This window comes from Mobula birostris, chromosome 13, assembly GCF_030028105.1.
Source record: "Mobula birostris isolate sMobBir1 chromosome 13, sMobBir1.hap1, whole genome shotgun sequence".
Lineage (NCBI taxonomy): Eukaryota > Metazoa > Chordata > Chondrichthyes > Myliobatiformes > Myliobatidae > Mobula > Mobula birostris.
In genome coordinates this window covers 60,508,984-60,532,009 of record NC_092382.1, presented here as the reverse complement: position 1 = coordinate 60,532,009, position 23,026 = coordinate 60,508,984, and the positions used below count along the sequence as shown (strand labels likewise).

General features: G+C 44.2%; 1 protein-coding gene and 1 pseudogene across 3 annotated transcripts; one reads left to right on the top strand and one right to left on the bottom strand.

Annotated features, from left to right (window-relative positions):
- The window catches only part of LOC140207962 (uncharacterized), a 69,432-nt pseudogene that overhangs the window by 22,520 nt on the left and 23,886 nt on the right, over positions 1 to 23,026 (bottom strand).
- Positions 81 to 21,717, top strand: LOC140206887 (uncharacterized). 3 transcript variants are annotated; one of them, XR_011888416.1, is made up of 3 exons: positions 81 to 164; positions 6,073 to 6,239; positions 20,374 to 21,717. XR_011888416.1 is itself a non-coding variant. In XM_072275156.1 (3 exons), the coding sequence occupies exon 3, from the start codon at positions 17,076 to 17,078 to the stop codon at positions 17,748 to 17,750; it is 675 nt and encodes a 224-aa protein (XP_072131257.1). In that variant the 5' UTR covers positions 81 to 164; positions 6,073 to 6,239; positions 16,668 to 17,075; the 3' UTR covers positions 17,751 to 18,871. The 3 variants fall into 3 exon arrangements, 2 of the variants coding, with proteins under 2 accessions (XP_072131257.1, XP_072131258.1); XM_072275156.1 differs by lacking the exon at positions 20,374 to 21,717 and adding an exon at positions 16,668 to 18,871; XM_072275157.1 differs by lacking the exon at positions 20,374 to 21,717 and adding an exon at positions 16,668 to 18,871 and having other exon boundaries at positions 82 to 164; positions 6,077 to 6,239.

Genomic DNA, 23,026 nt, shown 5'->3' with positions numbered 1-23,026 from the left:
GTGGCGCTGCATTGACCTCCGGCCACCGGCGGCGCTGCATGAACCTCCGGCCACCAGCGGCGCTGCATTGACCTCCGTCCACGGGTGGTGCTGCGGCGAATATCCTGCTGAACGTCGGCCCGGTGTCCATCACAGTTGTCGCCGGCGGTTCTGTTATCGGGGAGGTGAGTAATGGAGTTTGTGTAAATCGGGGGTTTGCTGCAGTTGGAAAGGGCCGGGACCGAGTTCTGCCGGACGGCTGCAGGCTCCGGGCTCTCCGGTCCCGCAGCCCCGGTTTTAGCTTTGCGCCCGAGCCCGGGCTGTGGGATCAGTCAGTTGTGGTTCCCAGGCTGGGAGGGGGTTTGGGGTGAAGGGGATCTGTCTGTGTGTGGGTAGAGGTTACGGGTGGACTGTGGGTGTGGGGTGAGTGGTCGGAAAGATGTGGGACCCTGGGCCTGAAAGGGGGCGGTTGTTAGAAAGTGGGATGTCCTTTCAGCAGGGGTGCAGTGCTAATTGTTTTAGGTGCCGGAGCTGACAAAATACTTGCCATTTCCTATATCCCCTCTCTCACCCAGTTTGTGTACCTGCTGATTTCATGTACTGGACAACGTCCTTGCCCCATTCGAGTAATGAACAGGTAAACAAATTGAGTGTGGTATATATATACATATAGGGCTTCTTATAATGTCAGAATCAGGTTTATTATCACAGTCAATTGACGTGAAATTTGTTGACTTAGCAACAGGAGTTCAATGCGATACATATTCTGGCATAGATAAGAAATAAATTAAAACATAATAAATAAAAAAGTAAATCATTATGCATAATGAATAGATTGTTAAAAATGTGTAAAAACAGAAATGATGTATATTAAAAAGTGAGGTAGTGTCCAAAGCTTTCAAAGTCCATTCAGGAATCGGATGGCTGAGGGGAAGAAACTGTTCCTGAATCGCTGAGTGTGTGCCTTCAGGCTTCTGAACCTCCTACCTGATGGTAACAGTCAGAAAAGGGCAGGCCCTGGGTGCTGGAGGTCCTTTGTAATGGATGGTGTCTTTATGAGACACCGTTTCCTAAAGATGTCCGGATACTTTGTAGGCTAGTACCCAAAATGGAGCTGACTGGAATACAATTACAGAGGCCCAGGTTCTGCAACTTCTCAATTAGGATAGTGGGAATGATGGTATTAAATGCGGAGCTGTAGTCGATGAACAGCAGCCTGACATAGCTGCTTGTGTTGTTCAGGTGGTCTAAAACCGTGTGAAGAGCCATGGAGATTGCATCTGCCGTTGACCTATTGTGACGACAGGCAAATTGCAGTGGGTTCAGGTCCTTGCTGAGGCGGGAGTTCATTTCAGTCATAACCAACCTCCCAAAGCATTTCATGACTGTCGATGTAGTGCTGCTGGGCAATAGTCCTTAAGGCAGCCCACATTCTTCTTCTTTGGCGCTGGTATAATGGTAAACCAAGATGAAAGAAATATATCAATTCCAGAGCTCCACAGAAATATACTGATAGTTAAAACATTAACAATAGTATAGCCTATCAGTACATTTCAGTGTATAACTGGTACAATAAAACATATAATACTTAATAATATGACAAAGTATTACTCAGTTGCACTCACTAATTATCATAAAATATAATTATCAAGCGAGTAAAGAAAAAGAAACCAATCATGTGTTTTACCAATTTAAAAGTAATTACCTACTTACCAAATGCCGCCAATGAGAAGTTTCAAAATAATTTCCTCAAAGGGTCAGGCGTAATATGTATTCGGGGGTCTGAAGCAACTCTTGTCCTGGTATCATCTGCTGATCTGTGGTACTGCAGCCATGTTGTGACATACGGCTCAGGATTCCACTGAACTAGAGGAGGTCTGTGTAGTTTAACAAACATAAGTGCTGATACATGATCTATGAGAGTCCTTGAGTGTGTTGTTATTATCAAGTTGATGTGACTGAATCCTCTCTCACACTCAGCAGTACTAATAGGAATAACTTGTGAACAGCTCAGTAATGGGCGTAAATCTTGGGGGATGCGGTGTCCACGATTCTCCACATAATCCCTGAAGGCATTTATTACAGAGGAAGAAGAAAGCTTAAGCCTCTTACAGAGAGATGATATTGCAGCTTCTCCATAATTCTCCATCAGGCAGAAGGTACCGAAGCATCCGGGCTCACACGACAAGACTGCGTAACAGCTTCTTCCCCCAAGCCATCAGACTCCTCAATACCCAGAGTCTAGACTGACATTCACATCATTTATTATTATATTGTTATTTGTCCGCTACTGTGCCTATTGTCTTGTTTATAAATTATTGTACTGCACTGTTTTTGCACACTTTATGTTGTCCTGTGCAGGTCTGTAGTCTAGTGCAGTTTTTTAATGTTGTTTTTATGTAGTCTGGGGTAGCCTTGTGCAGTCTCACATAGTCTAGTGTAGTTTTGTGTTGTTTTATGTAGCACCAGGGTCCTGGAGAAACATTGTCTCGTTTTTACTGTGTACTGTACCAGCAGTTTATGGTCGAAATGACAATAAAATACAACTTAGCTTGAAAAAAAAATTAAGCGGTATTTCAGCTGGCCAGTTATCTTTATCAAGGACACACATTTCATTTGGCAGGGAATTAATACATACTTTGAGCTTTAGAAGTTTGAGAACCTTTCAAGGATGTTGCCGTGAACATAAGATGCTGCAAGTCGTTTATAAGACGAGCAAGAAATTGTCGATAATTAATGGAGACAATTTTGTTGTTGCTTGTTAAGGTAATTTCTCCAAACTTCCCCTTTTCAACTGCCTCTTGAGCTTCTAGAGTTTTTGTACCAGGTTGGTCTTTCAGTCCATGCAGTGATCTTCTGATCCATTGGGTCAGTTTGTCTGCATAAACAGTCGTAGTAGTGTGTTTCTGTAAACACTCTGACAGTAAACCAAGTTCATGCAACGTGTCATACGTTAGAGCGAAGTCCAATAGAAACTGTCCTGAAGAATCTTTTCAACAGACCTTCATAGGTTTTTCTGTCACTCCCAGATCCTGCTTCATTCTTCATTGCTTTTTCAAAGTGAAAACACAGTGCTTCATAATTTTCCCGCACTGCTGAAACTGTTCGAAACAAGCTAGCCACGCACCTGGTGCCCAGAACACAGCCTGTTTTGCAAATTTGTTGTTCTGGTTGAGAGGCACATTCAGACAGTTCCTTTTGATTTGGAGGTGATCTACTGTAAACAGAGTAGAATTTGTCCATAAATGATTGAAAATGATTTATTCATTGAACTTCTCTCACTGAATCACCTACTGCAAGTTCTAATCTGTGATTAAGACCGTGCCAATTTGTCACATCAGGATAACGTTCCTTGAGAATTGTCGCAACACCAGATTTGACACCAGGCATTATGTTCGCCCGACCACTAGCAAATGCTACAAGGTTCTGTTTCAAGTAAGAGTCATCAAACCCATGGTTCATGAGACAATTCAAAAGATGCTTAACAATAGTTGCAGCTTTCTGATCAGGCAGTTCAATTAGATCTAAAAACATAAAATGGGGATCACCTTCCTTATCACGTTTCAAGTAAACTATTCGGGCGGTCTTAATGCTCAGGCTTGTTGATTGATCAATGAGAACAGAAAATTTGCCATTTTTTCTGTTTGATATGCTAGCAAATTTTCTTTTTCATATTCATGGCTACTGTTGAAGTCAGAAGTTTACATACACCACAGCCAAATACTCAGTTATACACAATTCCTGACATTTAATTGAAGAAAACATTCTCTGTCTTATGTCAGTTAGGATCAGTACTTTATTTTAAGAATGTGAAATGTCAGAATAATAGTAGAGAGTGTAAAAGAGGTTTACCAGGATATTATCTAGATTAGAGGGCATGAGCTATAGCGAGAGGTTGGACAAACTTGTGTTGTTTTCTCCAGGGCGGCGCAGGCTGGGGTGAGACTAGATGGACGTTTATAAGATTACGAGTGGAGTAGACAGAGTAGACAGATGGTATGTTTTTCCCGGTGGTTGAAATGTCTAACACATTTAAGGTGAGAAGAGATGTGAGCGGCAAGTTTGTTTCTTTCCACATGAATAGTGGGTAGCTGGAGTGCTCTGCCTGGGGTGATGGGAGACCCCACCAGTCACGTGATCCCATTTGCCCCTGGCATTTAACTGCAGATATAACAAGCTCTTCGCGCATGCTCACAGTCTCTGGATGGGTGGTGCTGAAGTGGATCTAATGTTGGCCGTGAACCCTGAACTGAGGGCCAATTACTCACTTAGTACCAGTTATCTGGGCTTGTCAAAAATGTGTAGACTTCACTTAGTCTTCATTGAACAATCCAAGCCAGGAGCCCAGGCTGTCTATTTCCACAGAATTGAAATGGGAGTCCTGCCAACAGGTCACGTGAGGCTGATTCCCGCAGATCTGCCCTGCCCTCTGCTTTGTGACGCAAAATCATGTGGTGTGTGCTCAAAGTCCCCGGATTGGTGGTAATGCTTCCTCCATGTTGTGTTGGGGAAATCTGATGTTGGCCACTGAGTCCCATTAACTTCCCCCAACTTGCCTCGCTTTCTGAGGCTTCTCGCATTTGTCCTGAAGCTTTTTGGCTGTCGTGTCTTCTCCCCGACTGGGGTGGGTGAGAAAGGTGAACATCCCAGGCTGTGGGGATCTTTGATTTCACTGCCTGCTTTACCGAGGGACTGGGAAGACTAGTGGGGAGAATGATTTCTGTGATGTGCTGACCTGTATCCAAAGTTCTCTGCTGTTCCTCGCAGTCACGGAAAGGGTAGTTGCCATACAAAAGCATGAAGTGTCTGGATGGAAACTTTCTATGGTGTGTTGATAAAAATTTGGTGAGGGTCAAGGGGCATATGCCAGAATTCTTATTGTTTGTTCTAACTTTGTCATTTTAGGATCTTTTATACAGTAGTATGTGCGATTAATTCAATATCTGTGTATTGCTGGAGGATCATCAGTGATTGTCCTTGATCCCTTCTCCCACCTGGTTCTATCTGCTCATCCCTGCCCATCTTGTTCAACCTCTGTCCAGTCTCCGAACCCCCTCCCCCCCGCTTCAGTGATATGCATCAACCATCTGGGTCAGCCTCGGTCCACCCTGTATCCCACCTCCTCAATGTTATATATCAGCAATCTTTCTTCAAACCTTTGTCTTCATTGTGAAGTGTTCTTTTACACCTTTGGCATTGCTGAGTTATTTCCAGTTCAGCTTTTGTTAGCTGGAATGCCAGAGGGTCATCAGGTACCGGTTCTGTTGTGTATTGGTGTGGAGGTGCTAGTTTCTGAACTGTGACTGGCTGACAGACTGCAGCATTTTACTGGCAGCTAAGAGTACTGTGAGAGTTGGTGCTTGGGCAGTAATCCTGTGATCTACGTTCCAGGCATATGGAACTGTTGGTGTTTTGGCTTTGACTTTGGTTAGTGCTTCTACAGGTGGGGCTGGATGGTCATCCTCCTGCAATAAAGCAGAAATTTCGAGCAGCTGGACATCAGTTGTGGGGAAATCCTGGATTGCACTACCAAGTGTGAGATGTGGGGACCAATGTGTGAGTCTCTCAGGGTCGGTGAGTGGCAGATTCAGCTGTGTGACTCTGTGAGGTTGGGGCCTGGGATATCACAGATTTTGACTCAGGTAAATTGGACCCGGGGATCGAGCTGCTTGAGTTTATGAGGTGTTGAGCAACTATTTCTGGTCGGGGATCAGATGTTTGTTTCTGGAGTTCCTTTGGAAGCAATGACTGCTAAACTGAGTAAAGGATGAGTAACTTCAGGGTTACAGGAGGAAGGCAGGAATATGGTGTTGGAATAAAAATCAGCCGTGGTTGAGTGGTGAGGCAGACCAGATGGATTGAATCACCTAATTCTGTTCCTGTGTCTTATGTCTTACCATGACTGAATGATGGCTCCTTCTTATCCCATATCGTTTTGTGACGCATGAGAGAAAGTAAAAGATTGTTCACTGAGATCATTATATTTATTTTCAATGTTTAAATTTCTGTGTGTTTTGTTCTTAGAAACATGAAGCAGAAATGTTTGGTTCTCCATTTTATTGTTAATGTGCTTCATTATCTTTCATGTTAAAGTTAGATCTGCAGTGATAGATTCATTGGAAGAAAAACCCCAACTGGAAGCAAACCACGACTGAAGACGAGGGAACAGCAACAAGTGAACCAGCCCGAGGACTGAGAGCATCAACTGGAGAGAACCCATCTGACTCGGAGAATCCAGTGATTCATCAGGAGAAAGTTTGGTGAGTCTCATTTACTCAAACACTGGTCCTTTAGACATTACATAACTGTACAAAGGATGGTAGGAAATAGTTGGAGTGAGACTGAATGTGCCCAGAAGAAGTTATGCCTCTGTCAGACCCAGTTGCAATCACTCCAGGTCTGGTAATGTGCTTCCAGCTGCCCAGCCCTTTAAAACCACTCCCATTCTGTGGAAGTGGAATCCAGATAAAGTCACTCAGAGACCATATCAGTACAAACTCTTTATTCCAAGCACCCGGGGCTTACTCAGTTAGTCGCTCAAACAGGAACAGTCTATGACTGTTCCCACCCAATCCACGAACTGACTAACAATCCCCCTTACACCACAGGTATATCCATCCAGATACCCTCCACACAAGACAGGCTGGAGCCAAAGTTATTAACTACATGACAGCCCCTAAAGACAAATTACAAAATACTCATAATAGCTTTCACACACAAAACAGACTGAAGTTGTCCTATCTCTACGCATGATTGCCCAAGGAGTTAAGCATCCTGAAACTCTAGCCAGCGACCCGCAAGAAGAAATATGGCTCAGCATGTCTCAGCACATCTAGAAACATAGAAAATAGGTGCAGGAGTAGGCCATTCGGCCCTTCGAGCCTGCACCGCCATTCAGTACGATCATGGCTGCTCATCCAACTCAGAACCCTGTACCTGCCTTCCCTCCATAACCCCTGATCCCTCTAGCCACAAGGGCCATATCTAACTCCCTCTTAAGTATAGCCAATGAACTGGCCTCAACTGTTTCCTGTGGCAGAGAATTCCACAGATTCACCACTCTCTGCGTGAAGAAGTTTTTCCTCATCTCGGTCTTAAAAGGCTTCCCCTTTATCCTTAAACTGTGACCCCTCATTCTGGACTTCCCCAACCTTGGGAACAATCTTCCTGCATCTCGCCTGTCCAATCCCTTTATAATTTTATACGTTTCAATAAGGTCCCCCTCAATCTTCTAAATTCCAACGAGTATAAGCCTAGTCAATCCAGTCTTTCATCATATGAAGGTCCTGCTATGCCAGGAATCAATCTGGTGAACCTTCTTTGTACTCCCTCTATGGCAAGCATGTCTTTCCTCAGATTAGGGGACCAAAACTGCACACAATACTCCAGGTGTGGTCTCACCAAAGCCTTGTACAACTGCAGTAGTACCTCCCTGCTCCTGTACTCGAATCCTCTTGCTATAAATGCCAGCATACCATTCGCCTTTTTCACTGCCTGCTGTACCTGCATGCCCACTTTCAATGGCTGGTGTATAATGACACCCAGGTCTCGTTGCACCTCCCCTTTTCCTAATCAGCCACCATTCAGACAATAATCTGTTTTCCTGTTCTTGCCACCAAACTGGATATCCTCACATTTATCCATATTAAATTGCATCTGCCATGAATTTGCCCACTCACCTAACCTATCCAAGTCACCCTGCATCCTCTTAGCATCTTCCTCACATCTAACACTGCCGCCCAGCTTCGTGTCATCCGCAAACTTGGAGATGCTTCATTTAATTCCCTCGTCCAAGTCATTAATATATATTGTAAACAACTGGGGTCCCAGTACTGAGCCTTGCGGTACCCCACTAGTCACTGTCTGCCATTCTGAAAAGGTCCCGTTTATTCCCACTCTCTGCTTCCTGTCTGCCAACCAATTCTCTATTCACATCAAAACCATACCCCCAATACCGTGTGCTTTAAGTTTGCACACTAATCTCCTGTGTGGGACCTTGTCAAAAGCCTTTTGAAAATCCAAATATACCACATCCACTGGTTCCCCCCATCCACTCTACTAGTTACATCCTCAAAAGATTCTATGAGATTCGTCAGGCATGATTTTCCTTTCACAAATCCATGCTGACTTTGTCCGATCATTTCACCGCTTTCCAAATGTGCTGTTATCACATCCTTGATAACAGACTCCAGCAGTTTCCCCACCACCGACGTTAGGCTAACCAGTCTATAATTCCCCGGTTTCTCTCTCCCTCCTTTTTTAAAAGCAGGGTTACATTAGACACCCTCCAATCCTCAGGAACTAGTCCAGAAACTAAAGAGTTTTGAAAAATTATCACTAATGCATCCACTATTTCTTGGGCTACTTCCTTAAGCACTCTGAGATGCAGAACATCTGGCCCTGGGGATTTATCTGTCTTTAATCCCTTCAATTTACCAAACACCACTTCCCTACTAACATGTATTTCCCTCAGATCCTCCATCTCACTGGACCCTCTGTCCCCTGCTATTTCCGGAAGATTATTTATGTCCTCCTCAGTGAAGACAGAACCAAAGTAGTTATTGAGTTGGTCTGTCGTGTTCATCATCTGTTCACCACCAGCAGTTTCTTTCATGAAGACCGGCTGCTATTGTTAACCCTTTACATACTTTATCATTCCCTCCTTTTCATCATTACATCATCAACAAAGCAACCGAGTTTTACAGAGAAAGTAACCGAGTACAGCATTGACTCATCAGTGGGTAAAGACAGCAGAATCAGTAATTATAACAATGATATGTACAACTATTAGGCCATAATGCAATATCTCACCCCACGTATTACCGAACAGGCTTTCGAAGACCACCATTTCGACCCTTCGGTGAACCCGTGTAAATCCTGCCCTACTTTCTTGATGCTGTCAGTCTCCTTGGCAGTGTGCTCGGAGAGGGATGTAATGTTAGTAGAGTCATCAGGGATATAGGTGCAGCATTCTGTGTCAATAATAGCACAGGTTCCCCCTTTTCTCAGCTGGGATAAAACCTAAAGCCTTACGATTCTGTGGGACTGTTTGCCAGATTGCAATCATTTCAGTGAATATTTCTGTTACTTGGGCCTGTGTTTCTGTCGGGGCCCCTGCAGTATTGTGGCCAGCTTCTCAAGTGTTGTAGCCAAATTGATTATCTCTCATGAATTCCTGGCTACTCCATAGGAGAGAAAAGTGATCATCCAAAATCACTCAGTCTCAGTTATTCTTCTCTGCTGCTGGGCACCTGCAAGTATGGCCAGGATGCATGTTTCCCAGTACAGGAAGTTCTGTTTGGTGGGGGCCTGAGATACCATCCCTCAAAACACTGACAGCCACAGTCATCTCTGACTGAACCACAGTTCCTCACCTCACTTCCCCATGTGTTATTTGAGAAAGCCCAGGCTGAGAGTTCCTCACTCTGGTTGAGCGGGATTACTGACATTGGAATCATAGTTTTACCATGCTGGGGAATTTCGGTACAAACCCAGCAGGCCCCCAGTTTAGTCCCTTACTCACTCTTCCTTCAGTTAGTCCTGACGAAGGGTCTCGGCCTGAAACGTCGACTGCACCTCTTCCTAGAGATGCTGCCTGGCCTGCTGCGTTCACCAGCAACTTTGATGTGTGTTGCTTGAATTTCCAGCATCTGCAGAATTCCTGTTGTAGGCTCCCAGTTCTACCTGTTTGGCACAGGTGTGACAGAGAGACAGAAAGGTGTTAACATGGGATCCCCCGGATGCTGGGGTGAGCCCTCTCAAAGTCATAAACACGAACACCACTATCAACCAATACATTTTCCTTTAGTCGAGAGAGTCCTTCTACTCAGTTCCTTCAGTAACACGTTTGTTGTCTGTTCGATGTATCCACCGAGATTGCCCCTTCCGTTTCACAGCCGTGGGAGTGGTCAGTAACTCCAGATATGGTCCTCTCCACCGAGGTCCGAGTTTCCCTCGATCCCAGTTCTTGATCAGGACAAAATCCCCAGGTTCTATGGTGGGATAGTCACTCCTCTCTGCGGGGTAGTTCTCTTCCTTGTAAGCCTGTTGTACCTGTGAATGTGATGCTTGGAGAATTTTGGTTAGTTGGCATATATATTTCCCCATCTCTTCTCCTGGGGTATGCATATCCAACTTTGCTGGTAGACTTTCTGGGAGCAATGGTACACAAGGTCTTGGTCCCCAGGGTGTCCTCATAGGCCATCAAAAAATGATTTCAGCTGGTGACAACCCTGTTTCCCCTGTGGGGTAACCCTCATGTGAAATAGGGGTGACGGTGGGACCTTCAACCAAGTGAGTCCAGTCTCCGCCGTTAGTTCGGCCAATTTCCTTGCCTTTGGCTCTCTCCACTATGCCAGCAGCCTGTGGGTGGTGTACACACTGGAACTGGTGCTTGATAACTAGTTTGTTACATACCTCTTTGTTTACTTTCTCCACAAAGTGTGGGCCATTGTCAGAGCTCAGCATCTCTGGCAGGCCGTACCTGGGAATTATTTCCTGTAATAATACCTTCACAACAGTCATAGCAGCATTACTGGTAGTTGGAATAGCTTCAATCCATCTACTAAACACCTCTATAATAACTAAGCAGTATCTATAGCAATGTACTCTGGGCAAATCAATAAAATCAACTTGTAGACATGAAAAATGTTCACCTGGCAAGGGAGTAGTACCCAGTGTCCAGGGTGAAGTCCTGGCCACTGGGAGATCCTGCTTTCTCTGGCGGACAGAGTGTAGGTGTTCAGCAAAACGATCACACATTCAGCCACACATTTTAATTCCACATCCCATTCCCATTCTGATATGTCTATCCACGGCCTCCTCTACTGTAAAGATGAAGCCACACTCAGATGAGAGGAACAACACCTTATATTCCGTCTGGGTAGCCTCCAACCTGATGGCATGAACATTGACTTCTCAAACTTCCGCTAATGCCCCACCTCCGCCTCGTACCCCATCCGTTATTTATTTATATACACACATTCTTTCTTTCTCTCTCCTTTTTCTCCCTCTGTCCCTCTGACTATACACCTTGCCCATCCTCTGGGTTCCCCCCCCCCACCTTGTCTTTCTTCCCGGACCTCCTGTCCCATGATTCTCTCATATCCCTTTTGCCAATCACCTGTCCAGCTCTTGGCTCCATCCCTCCCCCTCCTGTCTTCTCCTACCATTTTGGATCTCCCCCTCCCCCTCCCACTTTCAAATCTCTTACTAGCTCTTCCTTTTTTTTTTCCAAAAATACTTTATTCAAAAATATTACAAAATAAAAATAATTACATACAGAAAAAGAAAACCATTCGTTGACTGTGAGTCCTTATTCAATACAGTTATTGACAATAAAATTTTGTGTTGACTCTGTTCATTTACAAATGAAAGATGTTTACAGTAAATCATGCGTTTACTCTCAACTCTTGGTCAAGTGTTAAGACTTATTAACAATCAAAATTTTCAACAATAAAGGCAGGCAATGGCTCTAATACTTTCCCAAATTAACAATTCCACCCACTCCTTGGGCACCATGTTGATTATCCTTCAGTTAGTCCTGACGAAGGGTCTTGGCCTGAAACGTCGACTGTACCTCTTCCTAGAGATGCTGCCTGGCCTGCTGCGTTCACCAGCAGCTTTGATGTGTGTTGCTTGAATTCTTCGTGTTTACAATATATAATGTTATCATCTAACAAGGGTACAATGTACAATGCTTTCAGCTCTCAGTGTGTCTGTCTACAAGCCGCAGAGAAATGCTAATGAGCCTGCCTTAGCTAACTGCTGAAGACAGAGATTACTTCAGTTCAAAAAATCCTATCCAGTCCCAATTATTCGTTTAGCCAGTGGTTACATAGGTTCAAAATGAATTTTTTATATATCCTCAATTCCTCTGGAGGATTCAGGGGAAATATTTATGTACAATACAGAAACTGGTGTTATCTGTGTGTATTGTGGCAATGCAAAAGTTGCTGGAGAATTCACAAGTGGGAAGAAGTGGAGTGATATTTGGAAATCTGACTTTTTAAAGCATAATTTAGCAAGCAAACCACATATGGACGATGTGTAAAAGCTCTGGAGAGAAAATCCTTCACTACCTGTTACAGGCCTGCTACATAGGTTGTGTGAGAGAGCAGGTGAACTTGATCGATCCCAGAGAAGATCAAAGTTCTTATCGACAGCTGTTAAAATTAATACCTCTCTATATAAAATTCACTGTGCACATGTTATCGCTGGGTATAAAAATGCACAGTACAAGATTTAGGTGCACACTGGTCATTACAAATTAGAGAGGTCAATGGTGGGAAGGTGGGGAGACCTCCAGTGCCCCTGATGCCCTCACAAGCAGGATATGCATCCAGCTGCAGCTTGTAACCCTGCACATTAAGGTGTTGCAACATGAAATGTATGAATTCCGGATCATCCAGGAGTTGGAGGAGGTGAGAGATATGACATGAAGAGAGGTGAGTTACACCCAAGGTGCAGGTCACTGGAAACTGGGTGAGAGTCAGGAAGGGGAAAGAGTTTAAATAGCCATCACAGAGCACTCTTGTTGCTATCCCGCACAACAGCAGGTGGACCACTTAGGAAACTGTTGGGGGGATTACCTGGCAGAGGAAAGTCAAAGGGATGAGAGGGGATTTGTTCGTTAGGGGAACAGAACAAAAGGGGAATAATATCCTAGTGGTAAGGATTGCCAGTGCTAGTGTGGGGGGAAGGGTGATGTGGTTAAAATAAGTTGAAGTGGGAATGGCAGAACAGATAGTGGAGAGGGTGAATTGAATTGACTTTATTACATACATCCTTCACATGCACAAGGAGTAGAAATCTTTATGTTACGTCTCCGTCTAAATGTGCATTATGTAATTTATATTACAAACCCCATTTCCAGAAAAGTTTGAATATTTTCCAAAATACAATAGAATCAAAAATCTGTGATATGTTAATTCATGTGAGCCTTTATTTAACTGACAAAAGTATAAAGAAAAGATTTTCAATAGTTTTACTGACCAACTTAATTGTATTTTGTAAACATACACAAATTTAGAATTTGATGGCTGCAACACACTCAACAAAAGTTGGGACAGAGGCATGTTTACCATTGTGTTACATCACTTTTCCTTTTAATAACACTTTTTAATTGTTTTGGAACTGAGGATAATAATTGTAGTAGATTTGCAATTGGAAATTTTGTCCATTCTTGCTTGATATAAGACTTCAGCTGCTCAATAGTCCATGGTCTCCGTTGTCTGATTATCCTCTTCATGATGTGCCATACATTTTCAATAGGAGATAGATCTGGACTGGCAGCAGGCCAGTCAAGCACACGCACTCTGTGTCTACAAAGCCACGCTGTTGTAGCCCGTGCAGAATGTGGTCTGGCATTGTCCTGCTGAAATAAGCATGGACGTCCCGGGAAGAGACGTCGCCTTGATGGCAACATATGTCTCTCTAAAATCCTAATATACGCCTCAGAGTCAATGGTACCTTCACATACATGCAACGCACCCATGCCGTGGGCACTGATGCACCCCCATACCATCACAGATGCTGGCTTTTGCACCTTTCATTGATAACAATCCCAATGGTCATTTTCACCTTTGGCACGGAGAACTCGAAGCCCGTTTTTTCTGAAAACTAGCTGAAATGTGGACTCATCTGACCACAGCAGACTGTTCCACAGTCTTTCATTCCATCTGAGATGAGCTTGGGCCCAGAGAACTCGCCGGCGTTTCTGCATAGAGTTGATGTATGGCTTCCTCCTTGCGTAATACTGTTTCAAGTTGCATTTCTGGATGCAGCGACGGACTGTGTTGAGTGACAATGGTTTTCCGAAGTACTCCCGAGCCCAGGTGGCTATAATTGTCACAGTAGCATGACTTTTCTGTGCACTTTTCAATCTTATTTTAACTCTGTCCCAACTTTTGTTGAGTGTGTTGCAGCCATCAAATTCTAAATTTGTGTATATTTACAAAATACAATTAAGTTGATCAGTAAAACTATTGAAAATCTTTTCTTTGTACTTTTGTCAGTTAGATAAAGGTTCACATGAATTAACATATCACAGATTTTTGTTTTTATTGCATTTTGGAAAATATCCCAACTTTTCTGGAAATGGGGTTTGTAATTTATAATAAATTGTTTGTATATAGGACAGTCAATATAACATAGAAATGCAATTGTATCAGCATGGATTAATCAGTCTGATGGCCTGGTAGAAGATGATGTCCCAGAGCCTGTTGGTCTTTTTGCTGTGGTACCGTTTCCTGGATGGTAGCAGCAGGAACAGTTCGTGGTTGTGGTGAATTGGGTCCTCAATAACCTTCGGGCCCTTTTAACACACCTGTCTCTAAAAATGCCCTGAATAGTGGGAAGTTCAAATCTACAAATGCGCTGGGCTGTCTGCACCACTCTCTGCCAGGTCCTGCGATTAAGAGAAGTACAGTTCCCATAAAAGGCAGTGATGCAGCCAGTCAGGATGCTCTCAATTGTGTTCCTGTAGAAGGTCCTTAGGATTTGGGGCACCATCCCAAACTTCAACTGTCTGAGGTGAAAGAGGTGCTGTTGTGTTTCTTTCACAACTCAGCTGGTATGTACAGACCATGTGATATCCTTGTTGATGTTTATGCCGAGGAACTTAAAGCTGTTCATACTCTCAACCCCAGATCCAGTGATGTCAATAGGGGTTAGCCTGTCTCCATTCCTCCGTCCACAATCAGCTCCTTTGTTTTTGTGACAATGAGGGAGACGTTGTTTTCTTGACACCAGTCAGATGTTGTTCAGACCTCAGATAGAGTCAGCAATCAAATGGTTGAGCATGGTGCAATGAATGTGCTGAGCTGTGTATATCACAATGCAGGAAACATCATAGGAAAGCTAGATGAGCTCAGGACAGGGAATTATGATATTGTAGCCATTATTGGAACTTGATTGCACCCAACAATCTGAGGGATGTAGAGGAACAAATTTGTAGAGAGATCACAGACCATGCCAAGAAACAAAGATTAATTCAGAAAGTGATTTTAACTTTCCATATATTGACTGAGACTCCCATTCTGTAAAAGGACTAGATGGGGTAGAGTTTGTCAAGTGTGCCCTTAATCAATACGTAGAATTCCTGATGTAGAAGTGTGCAATAAGCTATTAGGGAATGATCCAGGGCTGGTGACAGAAATTAGCGATAACAATGTCATGAAATTCAAAGTAAATAAGGAAAAAGAGAAGTCTGGTCCATGGGGTGAGATTCTAAATCGGAGAAAAGTCAATTTTGATGGTATCAGATTGTTTTGGACAGGCTGTTTTCTGCAAAGAAGCACTTGGTAAGTGGGAGGCCTTCACCAGGGAAATTTTGAGGGTGTAGAGTTTGTATGTGCCTGCCAAAATAAAAGTTGAAAGGTGACTGGTACAGGGGACCTTGGTTTTCAAGAGATAATGAGGCCTGGGACATTTCTTTCCCAATGCCTCACACTTTTGGGTACCCAGACTCATTAATGACTACAATATCATAATTCCACGCCCTGAGCTCATATGACTTTTTTTTAGTCATCTTCTGTTAGCTTCTAAAAAATTCCCAATAGTTTTTGCTCTTTTGTTTCCCTTCTCTTTGGCTTTTATGTTGATGTTGGCTTCTCATTTCAGCCACGGTTGTGTCCTCCTGCCTTTCCAATGCTTCCACTTCTTTGGGATGTATCTATCACTCAGCTCCAGAATTGCTCCCAGAAACTCCAGCCACTGCTGCTCCTTTGTCACTCCGACCGTATCCCTTCCAAACAAGTTTGACCAGCTTCTCTATCATAGAAACATGGAGTAGTTCAGTACGGAAACAGCCTATTTGGCCCATCTAGTCAATGCCGAAAGACATTTAAGCTGTCTAATGCAACCACCTGCACCTGGACCATTGCCCTCCATTCACCTACCATCCAGGATCCCATCCAAACTTCTGTTAAATGGTGAAACCGAGCTCATATTCAACTCTTGTGCTGTCATCTCATTCCACACTCTGACGACAATTTCAGTAAAGAGCTTTGCCAAATGTTCCCGTTAAATTTTCCCCTTCCCCACTTACGCATGACTTCTGGTTGTCATCCCACCCAAACTCAGTGGAAAAAGCTGCTTGCATTTACCCTATCTATACCCTCATAATTTTGTAGACTTGTAACAAATCCTCAAAATAATGTGTAATTTCCTTTTTTAGGTGTATAAGATGATGAGGGGCATTGATGGTGTGGATAGCAAGAGGTTTTTTTCCCAGGGCTGAAATGGCTAACACGAGGGGGCATAGTTTTAAGGTGTTTGGAAATAGATACCGAGGGGATGTCAGGGGTAAGTTTTTTACCCAGAGAGTGGTGGGTACATGCAATACACTGCCGGCTATTTGTGTGTGTGTGTTTCAGTTACTGTGGGGCCAGGCACCCATACAGCTCAGTGGGAACAGGGAATAATACCAATGGAGAGAGTCAAACTGAGCCAGGTCACAGATTGGAGATGGCAGAAATGCCCCATTCCTAATGAGACAGGGAGACTATCAGAGAATTTGATGGTCATTCCAGATACCAGCACTGTGCCCAGTTAGAAGATGATTTCTCTCTCCAACTTGGGTTGAACTTCACTGTAACAGTGTGATGTCAGTTCACGCCTCAGCAACTGAAGTGATCTCATCTGAAATGTCCTTCACCCATTGATGGATTTTGTAAATCTTTTTATAGGTTAAAAATGGCAAGGAATTTGTCTACGAGAATCTTGAGAATAACACGCCAGTTTTGCTGTCTCAGCCCAGATATTTAAGAAGTGGAGCAAGGGATTCACTCAATCATCCTTCCTGCTCAGACTGTGGGGAGGGATTCACTCGATCATCTGACCGACTGGCACGCCCGTCATTTTACACATGGGGAGAGGCCGTTCATCTACTCAGACAGTGGGAATGGATTCACTCAGTCATCTCAACTGAAGGTACATCAGCAAGTTCACACTGGATAAGGCCATTCACCTGTTCTGTGTGTGAGAAGGGATTCAGTTGGTCATCCCGCCCATGGACACACCAGTCAGTTCACACTGGACAAAGGCTGGTCATCTGCTGAATTTGTGGGGAAGGATTCACTCGGTCACCTGACCTAATGGCTCACCAGCGAGTTCACACCGGGGAGCGGCCTTTCACCTGTTCAGACTGTGGTAAAGGATTCACTCGATCATCCACCCTAATGGCACACCAGCGAGTTCACACCGGGGAGCGGCCGTTCATCTGTTCAGACTGTGGGAAAGGATTCACTCGGTCATCTGACCTAATGGCACACCAGCGAGTTCACACTGGAGAGCGGCCATTCACCTGCTCAGACTGTGGGAAGGGATTCACTCAGTCATCTACACTGAAGGAACATCAGCGAGTTCACACTGGAGAGAGGCCGTTCACTTGTTCAGACTGTGGGAAGGGATTCACTAGGTCATCTAAACTGAAGGTACATCAGAGACTTCACACTGGAGAGAGGCCATTCACCTGCTCAGACTGCGGGAAGGGATTCACTCAGTCATCTGACGTACTGGTACACCAGTCAGTTCACACTGAGGAGAGGCCGTTCACCTGCTCAGACTGCGGGAAGGGATTCACTCGGTCATCCGAACTACTGGTACACCAGTCAGTTCACACTGGGGAGAAGCCGTTCAACTGCTCAGTCTGTGGGAAGAGATTCAGTCGGTCATCCACTCTTCAGAGACACCAGCGAGCTCACACTGGGAGAAGCCATTCAACTGCTCAGCCTGTGGGAAGAGATTCACTCAGTCATCCCATCTACTGAGTCATCAGCGAGTTCACACTGGGGAGAAACCGTTCACCTGCTCAGAATGTGGGAAGGGGTTCACTCGGTCATCCCAACTACTGGCACACCAGTCAGTTCATACGGGAGCAGCCGTTCACCTGCTGTGAATGTGGGAAAGGAATCATGTGATCATCTCATCTGCAGAGACACCAGTGAGTTCACACCAGGTAGAGGCCATTCACCTGCTCAGACACTGGGAAGAGTTTCTCTCAGCCTTCTCAATCAAATGTGCATCATTGAGTTCACACTGGGAGAGACGGTTCACCTGCTGTGAATGTGGGAGGGGCTTCCCTCAGTAATCTAACCTTGTGACACACTACCGAGTTCACACTGGGGAGAAAGTTTCAATAAGCTGCATGCTGGATATTTGTCCATCACCGTTGCTGAATGCAATTTCGAGAGTGTCGGTGCTGAACTCTGCAATTATTGCTGCTGCTCGCCACACCCAGTTCTGCACCCTGGTCACTGGGCATGGGAGGAGTTTCTTCTGCTACATATTCACCTTTAATGGGACTGGAGTTTAATATTCTGGATCTGAGACAAATAAATCAGTTCTATTTTGAACTCTGTCTCCGGTACTTAGTGAATTTATAACACACCTAGTGTACAGTAGACAGTCAACTCAGGCTGGCTGGACTCTGCCAGTGATTCTGTTCCATGACAGTCCTTTTGAATCCTCCCCTGTTGTTCACCTCTCGCTCTCCCTGTGGTGATGGGTTCCAAATAGTCTCCACTCTGTGGGTGAAGAGGTTTCCCTTGAATTCTCTGCAGACTGAAGAAGTCAAGTTGACTGCAATTCTGTCTGACATGCTCTTCTCCCCTCAAATCTCTGGGCTGAAGAAGAATGACATTGGTAGTTAACCTCCTCATTCATGGCTGATTTCCACATTATGGGTCATGTTCCCTGCTTCTGAAGAGTTAACATAGAAGCATAGAAAACCTACAGCAGAATAGAGTCCCTTCAGCCCACAAACTTGTGCTGAACATGTCCCTACTCAGAAATTACTCGGGTTATCCATAGCCCTCTATTTTTTCTGAGCTCCATAGTACCAATCCAAAAGTCTCTTAAATTATCCTCCCCCACTGTTGACGGCAGCCAATTCCACCCACTCACCACTCTCTGCGGAAAACACTTACCCCTGACATCTCTGCTGCACCTTCTCCCCAGCACCTTAAACCTGTGCCCTGTTGTGGCAGCCATTTCAGCCCTAGGAAAAAGCCTCTGACTATCTGCATGATCAATGCCTCTCATCATCTTATACACCTCTATCAGGTCACCTCTCATCCTCCGTCTCTCCAAGGAGAAAAGGCCAAGTTCACTCAACCTGTTTTCATAGGCATGCTCCCCAATCCAGGCAACATCCTTGTAAATCTCCTCTGCACTCTTTCTATGGTTTCCACACCCTTCCTGTAGTGAGACAACCAGAACTGAGCACAGTACTCCAAGTGGGTTCTGAATAGGGTCCTATATATCTGCAACATTCCCTCCCGGCTCCTAACTTCAATTCCACAATTGATGATGGTCAATACACCATACACCTTCTTAACCACAGAGTCAACCTGCGCAGCTGCTTTGAGTGTTCTATGGACTCAGACCCCAAGATCCCTCTGATCCTCCACACTGCCAGGAGTCTTACATTAATACTACATTCTGCCATCATATTTGACCTACCAAAAGGAACCACTTCACATTTATCTGGGTTGAACTCCATCTGCCACTTCTCAGCCCAGTTTTGCATCCTATCAATGTTCTGCTGTAACCTCTGACAGCCGTCCACACTATCCACAACACCCCCAACCTTTGTGTCATCAGCAAACTTACTAACCCATCCCTGTACTTCCTAATCTAGGAAATTTATAAAAAAGAATCACTAAGAGTAAGGGTCCCAGAACAGATCCCTGTGGCCCACCACTGGTCACCAACCTCCTGGTTGTGCCTAGCTGGGAAGCAGCTATCCTGGATTTGGTGTTGTGCAATGAACCGATTTAGAGCACTTAAGGTAAAACAATTCTGAGGGGCAAGCGATCTTAATGTAATTGAATTCACCCTGAAATTTGAGATGGAGAAGCTAAAGTGAGACGTATCAGTATAACCATGGAATAAGGACAGCTGCAGAGGCATGAGAAAGGAACTGGCCAAATTTGATAGGGGAAAAAAAAACACTGGCAGGGATGATGGCTAAGCATCAGTGGCTGTAATTACGGGAAGCAATTCGGAAGACACGGGATATATACATTCCGAAAAGGAAGAACTATTCTAAAGACAACATCACACAACCTCAGCGAATGAGAAGGCAAAGCCAACATAAAAGCCAAAGAGAGGGTAGATCACAGAGCAAAAATTGGTGGGAAGTTAGATCATTGGGAAACTTTTCTGAACAAACAAGAGGCAATTAAAAAAGTAATTAAGAAAGAAAAGATGGAATATGAAGCTAGCTAATTACATTAAAGATGATACCAAATGTTTCTTCGGATAAATAAAGTGGAAAAGAGAGGCAAGAGTGATATTGGACCAGAGGGAAACGATGCCTGGTGAGAGTGGGGTGGGTAGTAATGGCGAACAAGGAGATGGCAGGTGAACTGATTTAGTATTTTGTTTCAGTCTTCATTATGGAAGCAACCAACGGGAAGGTGGAAGTCCAGATGTCAGTGTCAGAAGTGTGTGAAGTTGCTGATACTCAAGAGAAATTTCCTGTGAAACAGAAAGGTCTGAAGGTAAGTAGATACCTGGACCAGATGGTGTACATCCCAGAGTTCTGGAAGAGGTGGCCGAAGAGCTGGTGGAGGTATTAGTAATGATGTTTCAAGAATCAATAAAGTCTGATATGGTTGCAGAAGACTCCAAATTTGGAAATATCACTCTGCTATTCAAGAAGGGAGAGAGATAGAAGAACGGAAGTTTTAGGACAGTTAGTCTGACCTCATTGGTTGGGTAGGTATTAGTGTCGGTTGTTCGGGATGTGTTCTCAGGGCACTTTGAGGCACATAATAAAATCGGCCTTCAGCATGTTTGCCTCAAGGGAAAATCTTGCCTGAACAGTGTGTTGAAATTCTTTGAATTTATTGAAGTGGTAATAGCAAGATAGACAAAGGAGAATCGGTTGATGATGTCCACCTGCACTTTCAGAGGGTGTTTGACAAGGTGCCACACATGAGGCTGGTTAACAAGTTATGAGCCCATGATATTACAGGGGTTGCATACCTCATGGGTATCTTGTGACTGTCTTATGACCATGATGTAATTAATAATGTTATGAGCATGATGTAATCGTCTTGTGGAGGTCACATGATGTAATTTTCCCACCGATGTGAGGTCACGTGATGACATGTTCTCACCAGGTATATAAAGGGAGACCTCTGGTGTGATGTAATTAGTTTTTCCAGTTGAGTTTTAAGTTTAGTTTGTTATTTAATTCATCAGATACTCCGTTATGCTGCATATTCGTTTAGTTTCCCTCTAAAGTGGAGGTCTATTTTCTATTGTGAGTAGTATTGGAGAGTGAAGACCTTACTAAAGTACAGGAACTCACAGAGTCAAGTAAAGCTGATGTCGTTCGGCTATCTTGGAGAGGATCGACCTTTATTGAATCTTTGTTCAAGAAACAGTGACCTGCATCTGACATATCCTCTGCTAAAGCAGGAAGGATTGTGGAGTATCTATTTTCCAGAGGAAAATGTCAGTTCCTTTAAACCGTTTTATTTCCGTCATCGTGAATCCTGCGGACAAGGCAGGTTCCGGCTGGGATCAGCAGTAATCTCACATCCTGGAGGAATTCTTTACTTTAGGAAAGTCTCTCCTAACTGACTGTATACATCTCTCAGACTTTCGAATTTACTGTTCTAAGAACTGGGTTTGAATTTACCACTTTAAGAACAGTTTTCGCATTTATCCTTTTTAGAACTGTTTCAGAGTTGCCGTATAGCAGTTAATTTCTGGTTAAGTTAGTCGTTTAAATACATTTCGCTGTTTTTGAGCAGAGTTTAATAAATGTTTGCTTGTTTTTTATAAAACCTGACTCAATTCTATATTCATTGTTACCGGTCACGCGACATGGGAAAGATTATTGCATGGATGAAAAATTGGCTGAATGGCAAGACGCAAAGGATAGTAATAACGGGGATGTTTTCTGGTTGGCTGCCGGTGACTGGTGATGTTCCACAGGACTTGGATGACAGAATTAATAGCTTTATTGTAAAGTTTGCCTATCATATCAACAGAGCTGGAGGGCCAGGTAGTTTTGAGGAAGCAGAGAGGCTATAAAAGGACTTTGGCGATTAGCGGAATGGGCATAAATGAAGCAGATGGAATACCGTGTCGGGAAGTGTATAGCCATGCACATTGGGAAAAGAATTACCGGGGTACACTATTTTCCAAATAGTCTAAACTTGGCGGCACTTGTGCAGGATTCCTTAAAGGATAATTGTGGGTTGAGTCAGCAGTAAGGAAGTCACCGAGTCCTAGCCCAGACCCTGAGTGCCAGCCTAGTCCAGGGCCTGAGTCCTTGTCCATTACGCTTATTCCCGCTTCCGCTTTGCTCTCCTTATAATGAGTAATAAACTGAATTTAGTTAACCCTACAAAACGTGTTTGTGCCCTGCATTTGGGTCCGCCCCAGCGCCCCCATTATAACAGAAGGCAGGTATGTCTCCTGGACAGATGGTGTACACCCAACGGGTTTAGAAACAGTTAGCTGAAGAGTTTGTGCAGACATTCGGGTCATAGAGCACTACAGCACAGAGTAAAGCCATACGGCCAATCTAGTCTGTGCCCACCCATCAGTCTGCCGAATTCCAGCAACCTCCACCGTGACCATATCCCCCATTCCCCTCTCATCCAGGAACCCATCCAAACTTCTCTTAAATGTTGAAATCCAACCGGTCACTTGCTCTGGCAGCCCATTCCACAATATCACCGCCTCTGAGTGAAGAAGCTCCCCCTCATTTTTCTCTTAAAGAATGAGCCATGATCTTTTAAGAATGACTAGACTTGGGAATGGTTATGGCGGACTAGAAAGTTGCAAATGCCACTCCATTCTTTAAGAGGGGAGGGAGGCATAAGAAAGGAAATTACAGGACAGTTAGTCTGACCTCAGTAGTTGGGAAGATGTTGGAGTCCATTAACGATGAGGTTTCAGGGTACTTGGAGCGGATGATAAAGTACGGCCAAAGTCGGCATGGTTTTCCTCAGGAGAAATATTCCCAGATCAGTCTGTTGGAATTCTGTGGTGAGATAAGAACGGCGGTGAATGTTGTTTG

What these genes read in the sequence shown, in the direction of transcription:
- LOC140206887 (XM_072275156.1), top strand. Translation starts at nt 17,076, where the DNA reads ATGGCTCACCAGCGAGTTCACACCGGGGAGCGGCCTTTCACCTGTTCA.